Source organism: Nomascus leucogenys, chromosome 14, assembly GCF_006542625.1.
Source record: "Nomascus leucogenys isolate Asia chromosome 14, Asia_NLE_v1, whole genome shotgun sequence".
NCBI classification, from domain to species: Eukaryota; Metazoa; Chordata; class Mammalia; order Primates; family Hylobatidae; genus Nomascus; species Nomascus leucogenys.
The window spans coordinates 37,441,108-37,457,218 of record NC_044394.1 but is presented as its reverse complement, the minus strand read 5'-3'; the positions used below and the strand labels follow the sequence as shown (position 1 = coordinate 37,457,218).

General features: G+C 34.9%; 1 protein-coding gene and 1 non-coding gene across 7 annotated transcripts in view; one reads left to right on the top strand and one right to left on the bottom strand.

Moving 5' to 3' along the window:
• EXOC6B (exocyst complex component 6B) overlaps positions 1-16,111 on the top strand; it is a 652,095-nt gene that overhangs the window by 89,455 nt on the left and 546,529 nt on the right. For all 6 annotated transcript variants that reach the window (XM_030828178.1, XM_030828177.1, XM_030828176.1 and 3 more), the window contains exons 3-5: positions 1,777-1,824; positions 3,686-3,776; positions 3,877-3,922. In XM_030828178.1, coding sequence (XP_030684038.1) covers positions 1,777-1,824; positions 3,686-3,776; positions 3,877-3,922 — 185 coding nt within the window. The remainder of the gene's footprint in view (positions 1-1,776; positions 1,825-3,685; positions 3,777-3,876; positions 3,923-16,111) is intronic.
• LOC115838502 lies at positions 13,751-13,948 on the bottom strand. The gene has a single exon (XR_004033520.1). It is a non-coding gene; the product is annotated as a U2 spliceosomal RNA (small nuclear RNA).

The following is a 16,111-nucleotide window of genomic DNA, read 5'->3' as shown; positions in this document are numbered from 1 at the left end:
GTATAGTGTCCCCAAGTGAATATTTTTCCCCTTTCTTGGCTAAAAATGGCTTCATCTGTTTTTCTTGTGGTATAGCTTTGACTCCCTCTGCAAATGTGTTCACCTCTAACCATGCTTCAGCTTGTAAAGCCCTTCTTAAAATGTGGCATCCAATTGTAAATTTCATAGTGTGGTATTACTACCTTACCATCACGTTTATTCTAGACCAGGGGTTAGCAAACTCTGTCTCTTAGGCCAAATCCAGCTTGCCTCCTGTTTGTATAAATAAAGTTTTATTGGAACACAGCCATGACCTTTCATTTACATTTATTTTCTTTATGGCTGCATGCCTGCTACAGAGGTAGAGTTGAATAGTTACAACAGAGATTGTATGGCTTGCAAAGCCTAAAATATTTACCATCTAGCCCTTTATGGAAATAGATTGCTGACCCCCTTTTAGACAATGCTTCCATTAACATTGTCTTAGATGTGCATTTTGGACGGCTTTATCACTCTTAATTTGTATTGAGCTCAGTGCAATAAAACTACAAAGTGTTTCACATGTGGTGCCATTAATTAAATAATAAAGAGGGAATTTGCTGGTTTCTTGCCTTCCTTTCTGGTAATTTAAAGAGGCTTTGTGGAGGAGTTCAGATTTCATTTTGGCTTTGGATGGAGGTGCATATGGTAATCTGCTTTGAATGATAGTCCAGGTATAGTGTATCGTTCAGAGCAGTGATTTCAAAAATGTGTTCTTTTAAAAAACGAGCTCCTTGAGAAGATCTTCAGTTGAAGGGTATTATGTTAGATAAATTTGGAAAACATCCTATACGATATTCCTTTCTTGGGCATTTACAGTGCATATCATATCATGTGTATTTGTGTGTGTGTGTATGTCTGTGTGTCTGTGTTTGTGTGCTTGCATGTGCATGGCTGTGTGCATGTGCAGAGTACCTGCTAATTAACATTTCTTGATGTCCTAAGGGACATAATAGGAAATGCTAGGTTAGGGGATGCACTAAAAGTATAAGGAGTAGCAATTACTGGTGGAAGGCTAGAAAGTGTTTATTAAACAACATTTTAGAAGTTAGTATTGCTTATGTTTTGATATCACAGATGATGAGGAAATTACTATTCTATATAATTAATTTTTTCCATCATTGAAATGTCAAAAGTGAGTATCAAAAAAAGTAGGTGCCATTTCCTTTAAATAATGAACTCTGGATCATTTAAGGGCTTATTCACAAATTTTTGACTATCTGATGGAGAGATTATGTTGGAAAAATGGAAGTATGGAAGTGTTAGGAGCTGTTAAGAATTAATAATCCAAAAAGAATTAAGGTAAAGCATTTTCTAAAAATAAGATAATAAGCAAACAGGGAAACTTTGACTCGAGTTAAAAAGTTCAGTGTATACCCAACTTTTCTAGGAATACATTGGTGAAATGAGGAATATCTGTATAAAATTTGTACTTTCTATTTTATTTTTCTCTCCCCTTTTTCCTCTTGTCTCCCCAAAGTTAAAGTGTGATCTTTAGTTATTATAGTATCTTAGTTTAGAACTGTTCTAAACTCACCATATTTGTTAGCAAATTTTTCTTTTCAAAAGGTCATGCAAACATCCAGTAGAAAAGTTAACGTAATTTAAACCCAAGAGAATGCCACTGCACCAATATGTAGTGGAATACTGAAAATATTTAACTACCTATTCCTAATCTTTTCATATTAAATTTAGGTCTTTTTAAACTATTGTCTAAATGTTTGTTTTTTATGAGTTTAAATTGTCTTCTCTCCACAGAATCAAGTGACGGATACCAATAGAAAACTACAACATGAGGGAAAGGAAGTAAGACCAGTTTACCTTTTGAAGAAACCTTTTCTGTTTCATGCCACTCTCTTTTAATGACTATGTTATTCATTTAGTGGTTAAGACTGTAAGTAGTATGTTGGAAGTACTTGGACATTATTGTTGCTTTTCCTAATGTTTATCTGAATTAAATGAACATAGTCACTGGGAAGTCTAAGGAGAGAGGATATAGCCTTCTTAGTTGTGCTTTTAAATCATTGACTTGTCATAATACAATAACATAATCATTGACTTTTAAATCATTGACTTGTCATAATACAATAAGTCAATAACATTCCTCTGCCTGGAATGTTATTTCCTCAATATTCACCTTCTTCAAATCTTTGCTCAAATGTTGCCTTCTTAATGAGGCCTTTCCTAACCACCTTGTTTGAAATTGTAGTCTCACTCTCATCTGTGCGTTCTTTTGATCCTTTCCCACTTTTTCTTCATTGTGCCTGTCATGCTCTGATATTATATTTAACATATTTTTACTTATATATACTTTTTTCTGTCATTCTCCATTGGAAATTAAACTCCATGAGATTAGGAATTTTTGTTTGCTTTATTCATTGCTGTATCCCCTCCATCTACGGCACAACGTGGATGGTCAACAAATTTATTTAAAAGATTAATCAACCAGGCACAGTGGCTGAGATTATATGCTCTAATCCCAGTGCTTTGGGAGGATGAGGTGGGAGGATCACTTGAGGCCAGGAGTTTGAGACCAGCTTGGGCAACATAGTGAGACCCCATTTCTACCTACACCCAAAAAACAAAAAAAAAAACCATAACCAGAATGGAGGTGCATGCCTGTAGTCCCAGCTACTTGGGAGACTGAGGTGGGAGGATCTTTTAAGCCCAGGAGTTCGAGGTTGCACTGAGGCATGATTGCGCCACTGCACTCTCAGCCTGGGTGACAAAGGGAGACCCCATCTCTATCCCCCCACCATTAAAAAAATCATTGATTCTATTAATTGACATTTACCATTTAAACCATCACAGTTTACAATATTTTTTATATCTATTTGCTCATTTGATCCTCATGGCTGACAAAATCAGGACAGGTATTATCACCTTTTTTTGAAGAGGAAACTAAAACAAATGATTTGCTGTATTTTACATAGTTATTGGCAAGGCTGGGACTAAAACCGAGGTTTTCTGACTTGTAGTACATGACTGTTTTCTGTTATCATGCTTCTTTCTTATCACCTAATACTTTTTTGATGTTTAATTTTAATAAGCTTTAAGATTAGCTTTTGATTATTTTATCAGTGACTTACTCAGGACCATTCTCTTGTTCTTTTCTGCGTGGTATCTAAGCAGATAACAACATTTTTAGGTATGGGTATAGGATGAATGCTGCAAATAGATGTGTAGATTATTACTTTGTAAAGAAGTTTGTCTCACATTCTAAATTCTGTGGGGTACAATTTCTTCTAGTTATATTATGGTATGACTTCTGATAGAAGCCCTTAAAACGGGGGCTAGGGGAATAAAAGTGAGTTACTTTTCAACAAACTGTAACTTTTAGAAAAGCCACATCTTTTAAGTGTGTGGGTTTATTTGTTGAAATAGAGATTTAGTTGAAGATAGTTTTTTTCTCCTGAATAACCCTTGTAGTTTAGGACTTCATTTTACCTAGCCCTTCTTAGTATTGTATGTATCTTGGGGAGAAAGCGGGAAACTGTGCAGGAATGTTTTACTGGTTAGGAAAGGCAGTTCCTTAGTTCACTTGGCAGGTCTTACTATGAAACTGTCTAGGATTTTCTGATGAATTGAACACAGTGTGGAAAAATGTGACTGAAAGCTTTTTATTTACAGCCATTGGCATAATTCATTCTTTTTCCCTCTTGCCAAGCTGGTAATAGCAATGGAAGAGCTGAAGCAGTGTCGACTACAACAGAGAAATATTTCTGCCACTGTTGATAAATTAATGCTGTGTCTTCCAGGTGAGGAACTGGAAATGAAGAAGGATTCTTGGTATAATCTTTTTTGCTTTAATTAGGCTTTCTCTAAATCATGTTTGTGTATTCTTTTCTTTCTTTTAAGTCCTAGAGATGTACAGCAAACTGAGGGACCAGATGAAAACTAAAAGGTAAGATTTTTTTTTCAATCGAACAGTTTTTACCATCTAAAAATTTCTGTTATTTAGAATAGTTTTAGGTCCATATTTAGCATACCTTTTCAAAAAATTAAGTTTCTAACATCTTCTTAACCTTTTGTATATTTATTGATTCATTCTAGATTTATTTATATATATTAGTGGTATGATAATGTGTTCTGTCATGTATTAGGTTTAATAAATAATACTTAGTTAGATTTTTAAAAGACCCAGTCTTTTAGGGAAAAGCATATACCTATTTTTAGTGATAGTTGGTTTGAGATATGTTTTGATTCATTTAATAGTGTCGTAGAAAAAAATAGTACTGGTTTTGGTGCAAGAGTACATTAGCTGGGGTTCTTAAGAAAAACAGAACCAATAGCGTGTGTGTGTGTGTGTGTGGTGTGTGTGTGTGTGTGTGTGTGCATATCTCTGTTTACCTACTGGAGAGGGAAGTATTTATTTTAAGGAATTGGCTCACATGATTGTGGAGTATAGCAAGTATAGCAAAAGCTGCAGTGTAGTCTGGCAAGCTAGAGTCCAGTGAAGAGTTAAGATAATAGCTTGAGTCCAAAGGGACTCTTCTGTAGAATTCCCTCTTCCTTGGGCACAGTCAGCCTTTTTCCTATTAAGGTTTTCACCTGTGGTGGAATGAGGCCTACTCACATTATGGAGGGTAATCATCTTTACTCATAGTCTACTGACTTAAATGTTAATCTCATCTAAAAAATACCATCACAGAAACATCTAGAATAATGTTTGACCAAATATCTGGCTCCTATGGTCAGCCAAGTTGCCACATAAAATTAACTATCGTAAAGGGGAAGGGTGAGGTTAAATTCAGAGGATTTCTCTTCTGTATGTTGTTTTCTTCTAAAGGAAAATCTACAGTGACTCTACAGTTCTGCTCCTCAAACTAGAATAAGCATCTCCAACCTCTCTGCCCTGAGATGCCCTGTAGTATGATGGGGATATACGAAGCTATAGGATAAACAAAGCATATCTTCCTGGAATGTTAATTTTACCTAGGTTTTGAGGGAAAAAGTATACAATTAAAATATATTTAATGTTGAGATGAGAATATAAATATTATGGGTAAAAATTCAAAATTCTCAAGAATTTTGAAGCTGAATCATTAGACATTAAAATAGTAGGGCATGCTCTCATAAGAGAACATGGATAGAACACTGTGAGAAGTTCTGTCTGAGATATGAAAGTAGTATTAGTTCCCTAATATCCTTTTAGTAAAGTTCTAAAATTATAGAGAATTTAAAATCACCTGTGAGCCAGGTTCAGTGGCTCACACCTGTAATCCCAGCACTTTGGGAGGCCGAGGGGGGTGGATCACTCGAGGCCAGAAGTTCAAGACCTGCCTGGCCAACATGGAGAAAACAAAAAACAAAAAAAGGAGCTCTACTAAAATACAAAAAAAGGAGCTGGGCATGGTGGTGCACACCTGTAATCCCAGGTACTTGGGAGGCCAAGGCATGAGAATTGGCTCACATGATAGCTCGAATTTGGGAGGCAGAGGTTGTGATGAGCCAAGATTGCACCACTGAGCTCCAGCCTGGGTGACAGACTGAGTCTGTCTCAAAAAAAAATCACCTGTGTACCAACTTCTCAGAATTAACAGATATTAACAATTTTCCAGTTTTGATTCATATATGTGTAAAGAAAAAAATATAGTATATATATAAAACATTCATATGGACAGAAAGAGGTATATATATATATATACATATATATATATATATACTTTTAAAAATTACAGATAAAATTTATGTTCCCTTCTTCAGTCCTATTCCTTTCCTTACTCCCCTGAGGAAACCAGTATCATAAATTTATTGAATGTTCTTCTATTCTGTGCTTTTAATATTTATAAATCATATATTGTTTTGTGTTTAAAAAAGTTTATGTAGATGATTCTCAGTCCTCATTTTGAGATCTGTGTATTCGCTCAACAAAGATGAATCGAGTACCTACTATGCGCTAGGCATTACTCTTGATACTGGGGATACAGCTGTGAATAAAATAGATAAAAATATCTACCCTCTGGGGCTTGCATACTAGTAGGCAGCTTATTTTCTTTATGTGTATAGATACAGTTTGCTCGTTTTAATCACTCCATGATAGTCTATTATATGAATAATTCACATTTCCCCTGCCAGTTCCAGTGATTATCATAAGTGCTGTTCATCAGTATTTCTAGCTGCTTCCTTTGGTGCAAGGTAGTATTACATTTCCTGGGTTCCCTGTGTATATTTCCTGGGTTCCCAGTTCCACGTGACTTTTTCTGGCTGACAAGATGTGAGCAGAAGTGATATGTATCACTTTTGGGCTTAGCATTTAATTTTGCTCCAGAGTTCTCTTATTTTCCCTTGTTCTTGAAAAATGGCAACTCCGAGATGCTGGTTGAGTCCCTGAGTAACTTCAGGGAGCATAGCCTACCTGCTAACCCATTATGAATGTATAACATGAGTAAGTTTTAAATATTTGTTTTAAGTCACTGAGATTTTGGGGGTGTTTATTGCTACAAGATAACTATCCTTACTGATACGATTAGGGACATTTGGTATGTTTCCTGTAGTTATGACAGACAGTGGTACAGTAAGTATCCTTGTTCTTGTCTCCTTGGACTCACATTCAAAATTTCTTGAGAGTGTTGTTCTTTAGATGTTGCTATGCATGGAAATGATATCATGGGGGTTAGTTAAATATAGATTCTGATTGAATAGGTCTGGCTGGGATCATTTCTGAGATTCTGCATTTTCTGCCACTCTCCCAGGTGATGCCAATTCTGTTGGTCTAGGGTCTATACCTAGAAGGAAATCAGCTGGATCAAAGAAAGGGTTTACATGTCTTTGATCTTATCATTGTTCTCTATGGTGATTTCCCCATTTATCCTACCATTGTTATTTTGTGGGAGGTCCTGTTACTCTACCTCTTGGTAACATCTATATTGTCAAACTTTTTGGTTTTTGCCAGTCTCATGATTGTGAAATGATAGATCACTATTGTGATTTTTATTTTATTTTTATTAGATTATTAGTGAATTCAGGTTTTAGGCATGTGGGTTTTCTCTCATCTACTTCCTGCCCACTTTTAGGTTGTTTATTGTTTTTTTCATTTATAGGAATTATATACTTTGGATGCCTTTTCCTGTTGTATATTGTCTTCCAATGCATGGCTTACCTATTAACATTATATAATTAGTAGTTTTTGTTGCATAGAAGTTTTAAGTTTTGGTATAATCAAATTTATTTTGTGGGTTTCAAAAAATTTTATTTTTAGACCTTCTTAAGTTCAGTATAAATAACAGTGTCTTTTTCTTGAACCAGTTGAAAGTAAGTTGCTAACATGACACACCGTCATCCCCAATTACTTTAGTGTGGTTCCTACAGATAAAGACATTCTTCTATGCAACCACAGTGCAATAGAGAATGGATATTAGCTTTGAAATATTTCTAGCACCTAATCAGCATACCCAATTCAAGTTTTGCCAATTGTCTCAATCATGTTCTTTCTAGCAAAATAATCCAGTTCAAATCACATGTTGCTTTTAGTTGTCATGTCTCTTTAGTCTTTTTCAGTCTGGAACTGTCTTCAGCCTTTCCTTGCCTTTCATGACTTTATTACTTTTGAAGATTACAGGCCAGTTATTCTGTAGAATGATCTTGCTTTCTTTAAAAATCTCTCATCTGACCATCTCTGTTTTTAAATTAGACTATTTAGGTCTTTTACATTTCATACAATTATCAACATACGGGTTTAAATCTACTGTCTTCTAATGTATTTTCCATTTATCCTACCTGTTCTTTGTTCCTTCTCTTTATTCTTGTCTTTTTAAAAAATCAATTTCTATATTTCACTTTGTTGTTTTATATTTAGTAATGCCCTGTTATTTATACCTCTTTGTTTTGCAATTTTTCCTTGGTAGCCTCAGTGTATTGGTTACAGAACCCGTGGGATAGGGGACTAGGTGTAGACGCTGAAGTCCCTTATATAAAATGGCATGGTATTTGCATACAATCTATACACATCCTCCTAAAACTTTCAGTTGTCTCTAGATTACTTAGAATACCTAATACAATGTAAATGCTATGTAAGTAGTTGTTACACTGTTTGGTTTTATTTGTGTTTTTTAAAAAATATTTTTGATCAATATAGTTGATTGAATTCACAGATCTGGAACATGCAAATATGAAGGGCTGACTGTATTTTATTTTTTTCCCAGTTCCTTCTATCTTTACAATGTATAACTTACAATGAGTCTTTAAATATTACACCAAATCACACACAATGCAAGATTCTTATAATGATACTCTTCCATTTTACCCTCCCTTATGTCATTGTTGTCATGTTTTTATTGTTATGTTATTATGTCATAAGACCTATGACAACAATATAGTGTAGTGCCACACATGTTCATTTTTGCTGTAACTTTTAAAGAAATTTAAAAATTAAAGAGAAAAACTCTCACATATTTACCCACATTATTTTAAGTGTAGATCCAAGTTTGTATCTGGTATTATTTTTCCCTTTTGGTTAAATGACATCCTTTAATATTTTTTTTTTTGAAGTTAATAAATTTTTTTTAATTTTTTTTATTTTTCACTTGTATTCACTTAATTTTTTTTATTTTTTTCTTTTTATTTTTATTATTATACTTTAGGTTTTAGGGTACATGTGCACAATGTGCAGGTTTGTTACATATGTATCCATGTGCCATGTTGTTTTGCTGCACCCATTAACTTGTCATTTAGCATTAGGTATATCTCCTAATGCTGTCCCTGCCCCCTCCCCCCACCCCACAACAGTCCCCGGAGTGTAATGTTCCTCTTCTTGTGTCCATGTGTTCTCATTTTTCAATTCCCACCTATGAGTGAGAACATGTGGTGTTTGGTTTTTTGTCCTTGCAATAGTTTACTGAGAATGATGGTTTCCAGCTTCATCCATGTCCCCATAAAGGACATGAACTCATCATTTTTTATGGATGCATAGTATTCCATGGTGTATATGTGCCACATTTTATTAATCCAGTCTATGGTTGTTAGACATTTGGGTTGGTTCCAACTCTTTGCTATTGTGAATAATGCCGCAATAAACATATGTGTGCATGTGTCTTTATAGCAGCATGTTTTATAATCCTTTGGGTATATATCCAGTAATGGGATGGCTGGGTCAAATGGTATTTCTAGTTCTAGATCCCTGAGGAATCGCCACACTGACTTCCACAATGGTTGAACTAGTTTACAGTCCCACCAACAATGTAAAAGTGTTCCTATTTCTCCACATCCTCTCAAGCACCTGTTGTTTCCTGACTTTTTAATGATGGCCTTGTTGGATCAGTCTGCTGGCTATGAATTCTCTCAGAAATACAGTATTTCTGAAAAAAGTATTTCACTTTCAGTTTTTAAATTGAATTACAATTCATATATCATAACATTCATCATTTTTAAGTGTACAGTTGAATAGAATTTAGTACATTTACGTGGTTGTAACATCATCATCACTAGCTGATTCTAGGACATTTTCATTACCCCAAAAAGGGTACCCATTCCTTGTACCCATTCCTCTTTCCTCTCTGCCCTGGCAACCACTAATCTACTTTCTGTCTCCATAGATTTGCCTATTCTGAACATCTCATATAAATGGAATCATACAATATGCAGCCTTTTGTGTCTGACTTTTTCCACTTAACATAATGGAAGGTTTTCAAGATTCATTCATGTTGCAGCATGTATCACTGTTTCATTCCTTTTTATGCCTGAATACTCTCTCATTGTATAGATATACTGCTTTTATATACCTTTTATATACCTTTTCATCAGTTGATGGACATTTAGGTTATTATCACTTTTTAACTATTATGAATAATGCTGCTACAAATGTTCATTTACAAGCTTTTGTGTGAGCATATGCTTTCAGTTTTCTTGTGAATATACTTAGGAGCAGAATTTCTGGGTCACATGGTAAACATTTGGTGCACTTTCTCTCTCTGTATGTTTTACCATTTTGAGGAACTGTTAGATTCTTTTCCAAAGCACCTGCACCTTTTTATCTTCCCAACAGCAGCATAGATGTTTCCAATTTCTGCATAGCCTAGTCAATACTTATTATTGTCTACCCAGGCCAGGCGTGGTGGCTTACGCCTGTGATCCCAGCACTTTGAGAGGCCAAGGTGGGAGGATTGCTTGAGCCCAGGAGTTTGAGACCAGCCTGGCTAACATGGTGAAACCCCATCCCTACTAAAGATACAAAAATGAGGCGGGTGTGGTGGTGTGTGTCTGTAATCCCAGCTCCTCGGAGGGGCTGAAGCATAAGGATTGCTTGAACCAGGGAGGCGGAGGTTGCACTGAGCCGAGATCGCTCATTGCACTCCAGCCTGAGCGACAGAGTGAGAGTCTGTTTCAAAAAAAAAAAAATCCATATTATTTGACTTTAATGTAGCCATCCTGGTGGGTGTGAAATGGTATCTCATTGTTTACCTTCATTTAAAAAAATATCCTTGATGGATATAGAATTTGAGGTTTATAGTTTCATTAGTTCATAAGACATGATTTCATTGTCTTCTGGCTTCTGCAGTTTCTGAGAGATGTATAAGTAGCCTTACCTTTGTCTCCCTGTAAGTAATGTGTCTTTTCTCCAGCTGCTTTAAAACTTTTGTCTTTATCATTTGTTTTCAGGCAGTTTGATTTTGTGCACTTTGGTGTAAATATGTGCACACATGTGTGTATTTATCCTGCTTGTGGTTTGTTTAGCTTCTTGGATCTGTGGGTTTACAATATTCATAAAATCTGGAAAATGTTGACATTATTTCTTCAAACTCTTTTTTTGTCCTTTTCCCATCACCATTTTGGGACTTCAGTTATATTAATATTTATGTTGGACAGCTTGATTAACCCCACAGGTGACTTGAAGATCTTTTCTCCCCACCCCCTCAGTCCTCTCTGTGCTTTATTTGAGATAGATTTTATGGCTGTGTTCAAGCACGTTGATCTCTCTCATTTGCATTGTGTAATGTTTTAGTCCCTTTCAGTGACATTTACATTTCAGATAATGTATTTTTCTTGTATAGAAGTTACATTTAGCCTTTTATGTTTTATTTCTTCTATTATTTGTTTTTCTTTACTTACATGTACATTGTTCTAATTGCTGTTTTATGTACTTCTTTGTGAATTCTGCCACTTCTGGTATTTTTTTAGATCTTTCTGCAGACTGATTTTGTTTTTCCTGGTTGTAGGTCAGTTCTTTGCTTCTTTTCATGTCTAGAAATTTTTGATTGATTAATGAACATTATGTTGATGAGTCTCTGGATTTTGGGGTGCTTTTTTTTTTCCTTTAGAGAGTGTTGGGCTTTGTTTTAGCAAATGGTCAGTTGATTGCAGATCAGTTTGTTACCTTCAAACCCAATTTTTAAGCTCTGCTTAAAGGCCCACCTTTATTCCAGGGGAGTTCAGCTTTACTAAGTAAGACTTGATCCCTCTATAATCTACTCTGAATAGCTCAGGAGTACCCAACGACTCTTCACTTTGACTGTTCAGAGTTTGAATGTTTATCTGCCTTGTCTGAGATTGTTGAAGTGTTCATCTTACCTTCCCCTGGCTGGTCTCCCACTCTCTCCCTTCCTTCCTTCTTTTTACCTATCCATGTGGAATTTCACTTTCCCTATGCCTGTCCTAGTACTTAGCAGACTCAAGGGAACCCCTGTGTAAATTCTGCAGTTCTTTTTCTGCATTGCTCTTTTTTTGGGGAACTCTGCCACACAACTTCAAGCTGCATCAACTTTCCTGGGCTACTATCACTGATTCTTTAAGTCAGCAAGGCTGCTGAGCTCTGTTTTGATTTTTTCTGGCTGTGCCCATGACCTAGAAGTCAACTTTAGGTAGATAATCCTGGTAATTATTAAACTCACCTTATTTGTTTCCCTTTTTACAGAGATAGCAGTTCTATGTTGCCTGATGTCCAATGTCTGAAAATGGCTGCTTCATATATTTTTGCCAATATTCTACTTGTTTATAAAGTGAGAGATCATGTCTGTTCCTTGTTAGGCTTTTGTAGCTGGAAGTCTGTTTTTTTTTTTTTAAGCTATAAATACTGATTTTTCTACTGCATTTTGTGCTCCCTGGGGAAAGACATCTGAACATCTTTCTATCTCTAGCGCACGGAAGAAATTACATATTTGTTAATGATGCTCTTTGATTAGGAATGACACTAATATTTTTCTGTGATGAAAGCTTTTATTTCATATTTTATCATACTCTGAATTTTAAAAAATTTCTTATAGATAGTTGCAATTTGCTTTCAAGGATCACTTCCTAGAATTTTAAAAACCATCACTGTGAAAGAATTCCATGGTATGGCAAGAAAGTACCAAAACTTAATTTGCTCAGAATCAGTATTCTTCTTCTTGCCTTAGCATTCAGCCATGTCTGTTATTCTGATCATGGTTATTCAGTTTGTATGATTATTTAGAACCTCTTTCCCTGCCTTCCTCCCTTTTATTCTCTGCTTTTATTTTCTTTACTTTAGTTCTGATTGTATCTCTGTTAAGGAGCCTGTGTGAGAAGAGGGGAGAGAGTGACCACATATGCAAGTGAAACTTAGGAATTTGCCTTTTGATTCAGTTTTAATAATGTTTGGAGATTGTCAAAAGTACGTCAAAATCTAATTTTGGATTTCCGTGGTCACTGGACATAATTTTTTTCTTTTGGTGCCTGCTGTACAGGTGTTAGTTGGCTATCATTCTTTAACCTGTCACGGATATTGAAATAGACTAGATATTTGAATATTACTGATTTGTTATAGTTAAAATGTGACTATACTGGGAAGGGACAATGGGGAAATAGGGTGACATTCTTTGTTGCCAGGAATCACTGGGTTTTGTACTAATTAGCCTTGAAAAATGTGGAGCTATTTGACAGACCAGATGTTTTCAGCATGAGCCATGTGTCTCATCAGTGAATGTGCCTTGCGTCTGCAGACAACATTGTTGAATTTTCCTCATTCTATAAACAATGTTCCAAAATATAACTAAACCCCAAAGTGTGTTTATCTTTTTGGCTTAATTTCTGGCTTTCTATCCGTTCTAAAGTTTCTCTCTAGAGGAATTGCATTTTATTGCACATAGCTCTTCATACCTAATTGTAGTATAAACACCATTCTGTTTACACTAAACCATGTGAATTGTATTGTTTTTGAGCCTGTAAAATTTTAATAAGAGCAATGATTTCAGATTTAACTATATTTGTACTTTTATTTCTAAATTTAGGGGGAATAAAACTTTCTTCCTTCCATTTACTTAAACAAAGACTTTGATTTTTTGAACAAATGAGGGAAAACATTAAAACAAAACAAAACAAAACAAAACAGTAAAACCAGTTTCTAGTCTTTAGCATTTGTGGTACTAAATTCATTGGAGCAAGAAGAGTTTAAGTATCTGCTGTGAAAACCATTCTTAAAGTCCAAAATAGAGCTATAAGTCTTTTTTCTTTTTAAGGATGGTACTGAATTTTTCCTGTACCAAATATATCATGGGAAACATGGAAATTAGGAAATTAAAAGTATGAAGGAGAAAATTATCTTGTAATATTGCCATCCAAAGGAAATTATCTCGTAATATTGCCATCCAAAGGAAAAATATCTTGGCTAACATTTTTGTATTTATTTTTCTCATTTTGCTCTCTACTTTTGTGTGTATGTGTGCTTCCAGTGATATATATCTCATATATGCATACATGTTCATAATTTGTATGTGTAAGTATTTATAATTTTGAAGAATATTATCATTATACTTGTAAGATCTATTTTTTTTTTTTTTTCAATTGGAGCACCATTCCTGGAGGTACTGCAATGTCAGGTTGATGCATGGAGTGGACTAAATAAGTTCCCATTTTATCTCCCTGCTGCAAAAATCCGTTTAATAAATATTGTCCTCTGATAAGAGGATGTATCAGATATTAAACTGATAAGATCTGTCAGATATTAAATTTGATCTTAGCCAAAAGGCCAAGAGGCAATTAGATCTATTTTTTGAAGTGATTTTCATTCAACAATATTGTAAATGTTTTGATATTTTATTAGCCTTTTACTACTTCTTATTAGACATCTAGGTTAGTTTTTTTATTTGCTAATATAAATAATTCTATAATTCAAGAGGCTTATACATACTGCTGTGCATCTTTTTTTGGTTTGGAAATGCAATTGCTTAAAATAGTTGTTTTGCTAAAATTCTTCATTGAAAACTTGTGTCATTAATAAAAACTTGTTTGTCAGCTGGCTGTGAATTCCATTATTGAAACCTTTGATGTAATACAAATTATTTCTTAAGAAATCTTTGGTAATTTGATTTGCATTTTTTCACATGTCAGTTAAACATTTGTTTTTTCATATGTTGGCCCTTTTTGGTTCTTTTGCGAATTTTCTTTGTTTTTTTTACAAAAACAACTCAAGTTCATTAATCTTTTTCCTTTGAGATGGAGTCTTACTCTATCACCAAGGCTGGAGTGCAGTGGTGTGATCTCAGCTCACTGCACCCTCCGTCTCCTAGGGTCAAGCGATTCTCTTGCTTCAGCCCCTTGAGTAGCTGGGATTATAGGCTCCCACCAACATGCCCGACTAATTTTTGTATTTTTAGTAGAGAAGAGGTTTCACCATGTTGCCTAGGCTTGTCTTGAACTCCTGACTGCAAGTGATCTGCCCGCCTCAGCCTCCCAAAGTGCTGGAATTACAGGTGTGAGCCACCACGCCCAGTCTATTAATCTTTTAGGTACACATTACAAATAAACTTTACCAGTTTTTCTCTTTATTCTTATGTTTTCTTTGCATAACTTATTTCGTTTTTACCTATTCAGCTTTATTAATCTTAATTTTATTTGTCCTCCTATGCTTATAGAAGCTTTCCCTATTAGACAAATATCATCCCCTTTATTTTTATGGAATGTCCCTCTGTGTTACTAGCAATATTTGTTGGCTTAAAGTCTTTTGTATCTCATATTAATAAAGCCATTTCAGCTCTTTTGTGATTCCTTTATTTTTTATTTTTTTTTGACGGGTCTCACTGTGTTACCTAGGCTAGAATGCAGTGGCCTGATCTCAGCTCACTGCAACCTCTGCCCACCCAGGTTTAAGTGATCCTCCCACCTCAGCTTCCCAAGTAGTTGGGACTACAGGTGCATGCCACCACACCTGGCTAATTTTTTTGTAATTTTTTTGGTAGAGATGAGGTTTTGCCTTGTTGCCCAGGCAGATCTCAGACTCCTGAGCTCAAGTGATCCACCCACCTTGACCTCCCAAAGTGTTGGCATTATAGGTGTGAGCCACTGTGCCCAGCCTTGCGGTTACTTTTTTTTATGGCATATCTTCTTTCCTCTTTTACTTTCAATCTATTTGTATCTTTGAATCTAAGTGTGTTTCTTGTAGACAATATGTAGTTGGATCATGCTTTTTAAGTCCCGACAATGTTGTCCTTCCAATTGGAGTGCTTAGTCCATTCACGTTTAATGTAATTATTGATATTGTTGGATTTTGTTCTTTGTTTTCTATATTTTTCATGTCTTTTTTTTGTTTGTTTTTGTTGCTCCTTTACTGCTTTCTTTTGTGTTACATATTTTTAGTGTACTATTTGAATTCTTTTGTTGATTTTCAAATGATATATATTTTTGGTTTTTTTAGAGGTTGCTCTATGGATTATAATATGCATCTTATCACAGTTTACTGGAGGTCATTGCTGATATAAATTTGGTGTAATATATAGTAGCAGTTTTGCTTCAATTAGTTCCATTTCTTTCCTACTTTTCTGTGCTGTTATTGTTAGATATACTACACTTAAATATTTTGTAAACCCAATGATACAGTGTTATAATCATTGCTTTAAAAAATCTTATCTTTTAAAGAAGTTAAGAAAAGAGAAAAATATTTTTATTTGTCTTTCATATTTAGCATGTATTTACTATTTCCCATGTTCTTCGTTTCTTTCTGTGAATTCCAGTTACCATCTGCTGTCATTTCCTTTCGGGCTTCCTTTAGTGTTTCTTGTAAGGCAGGTCTGCTAGCAAGGAATTTTCTGTCTTTGTTTATCTGGCAAGGTATCATATTTCACTTTGATTTTTAAATAGTCATCAGCTAATGATTGGTTAGAGGTTATGCTCAAACAAACTTGAGTGAGTAAAGTTTCCAGTCTTT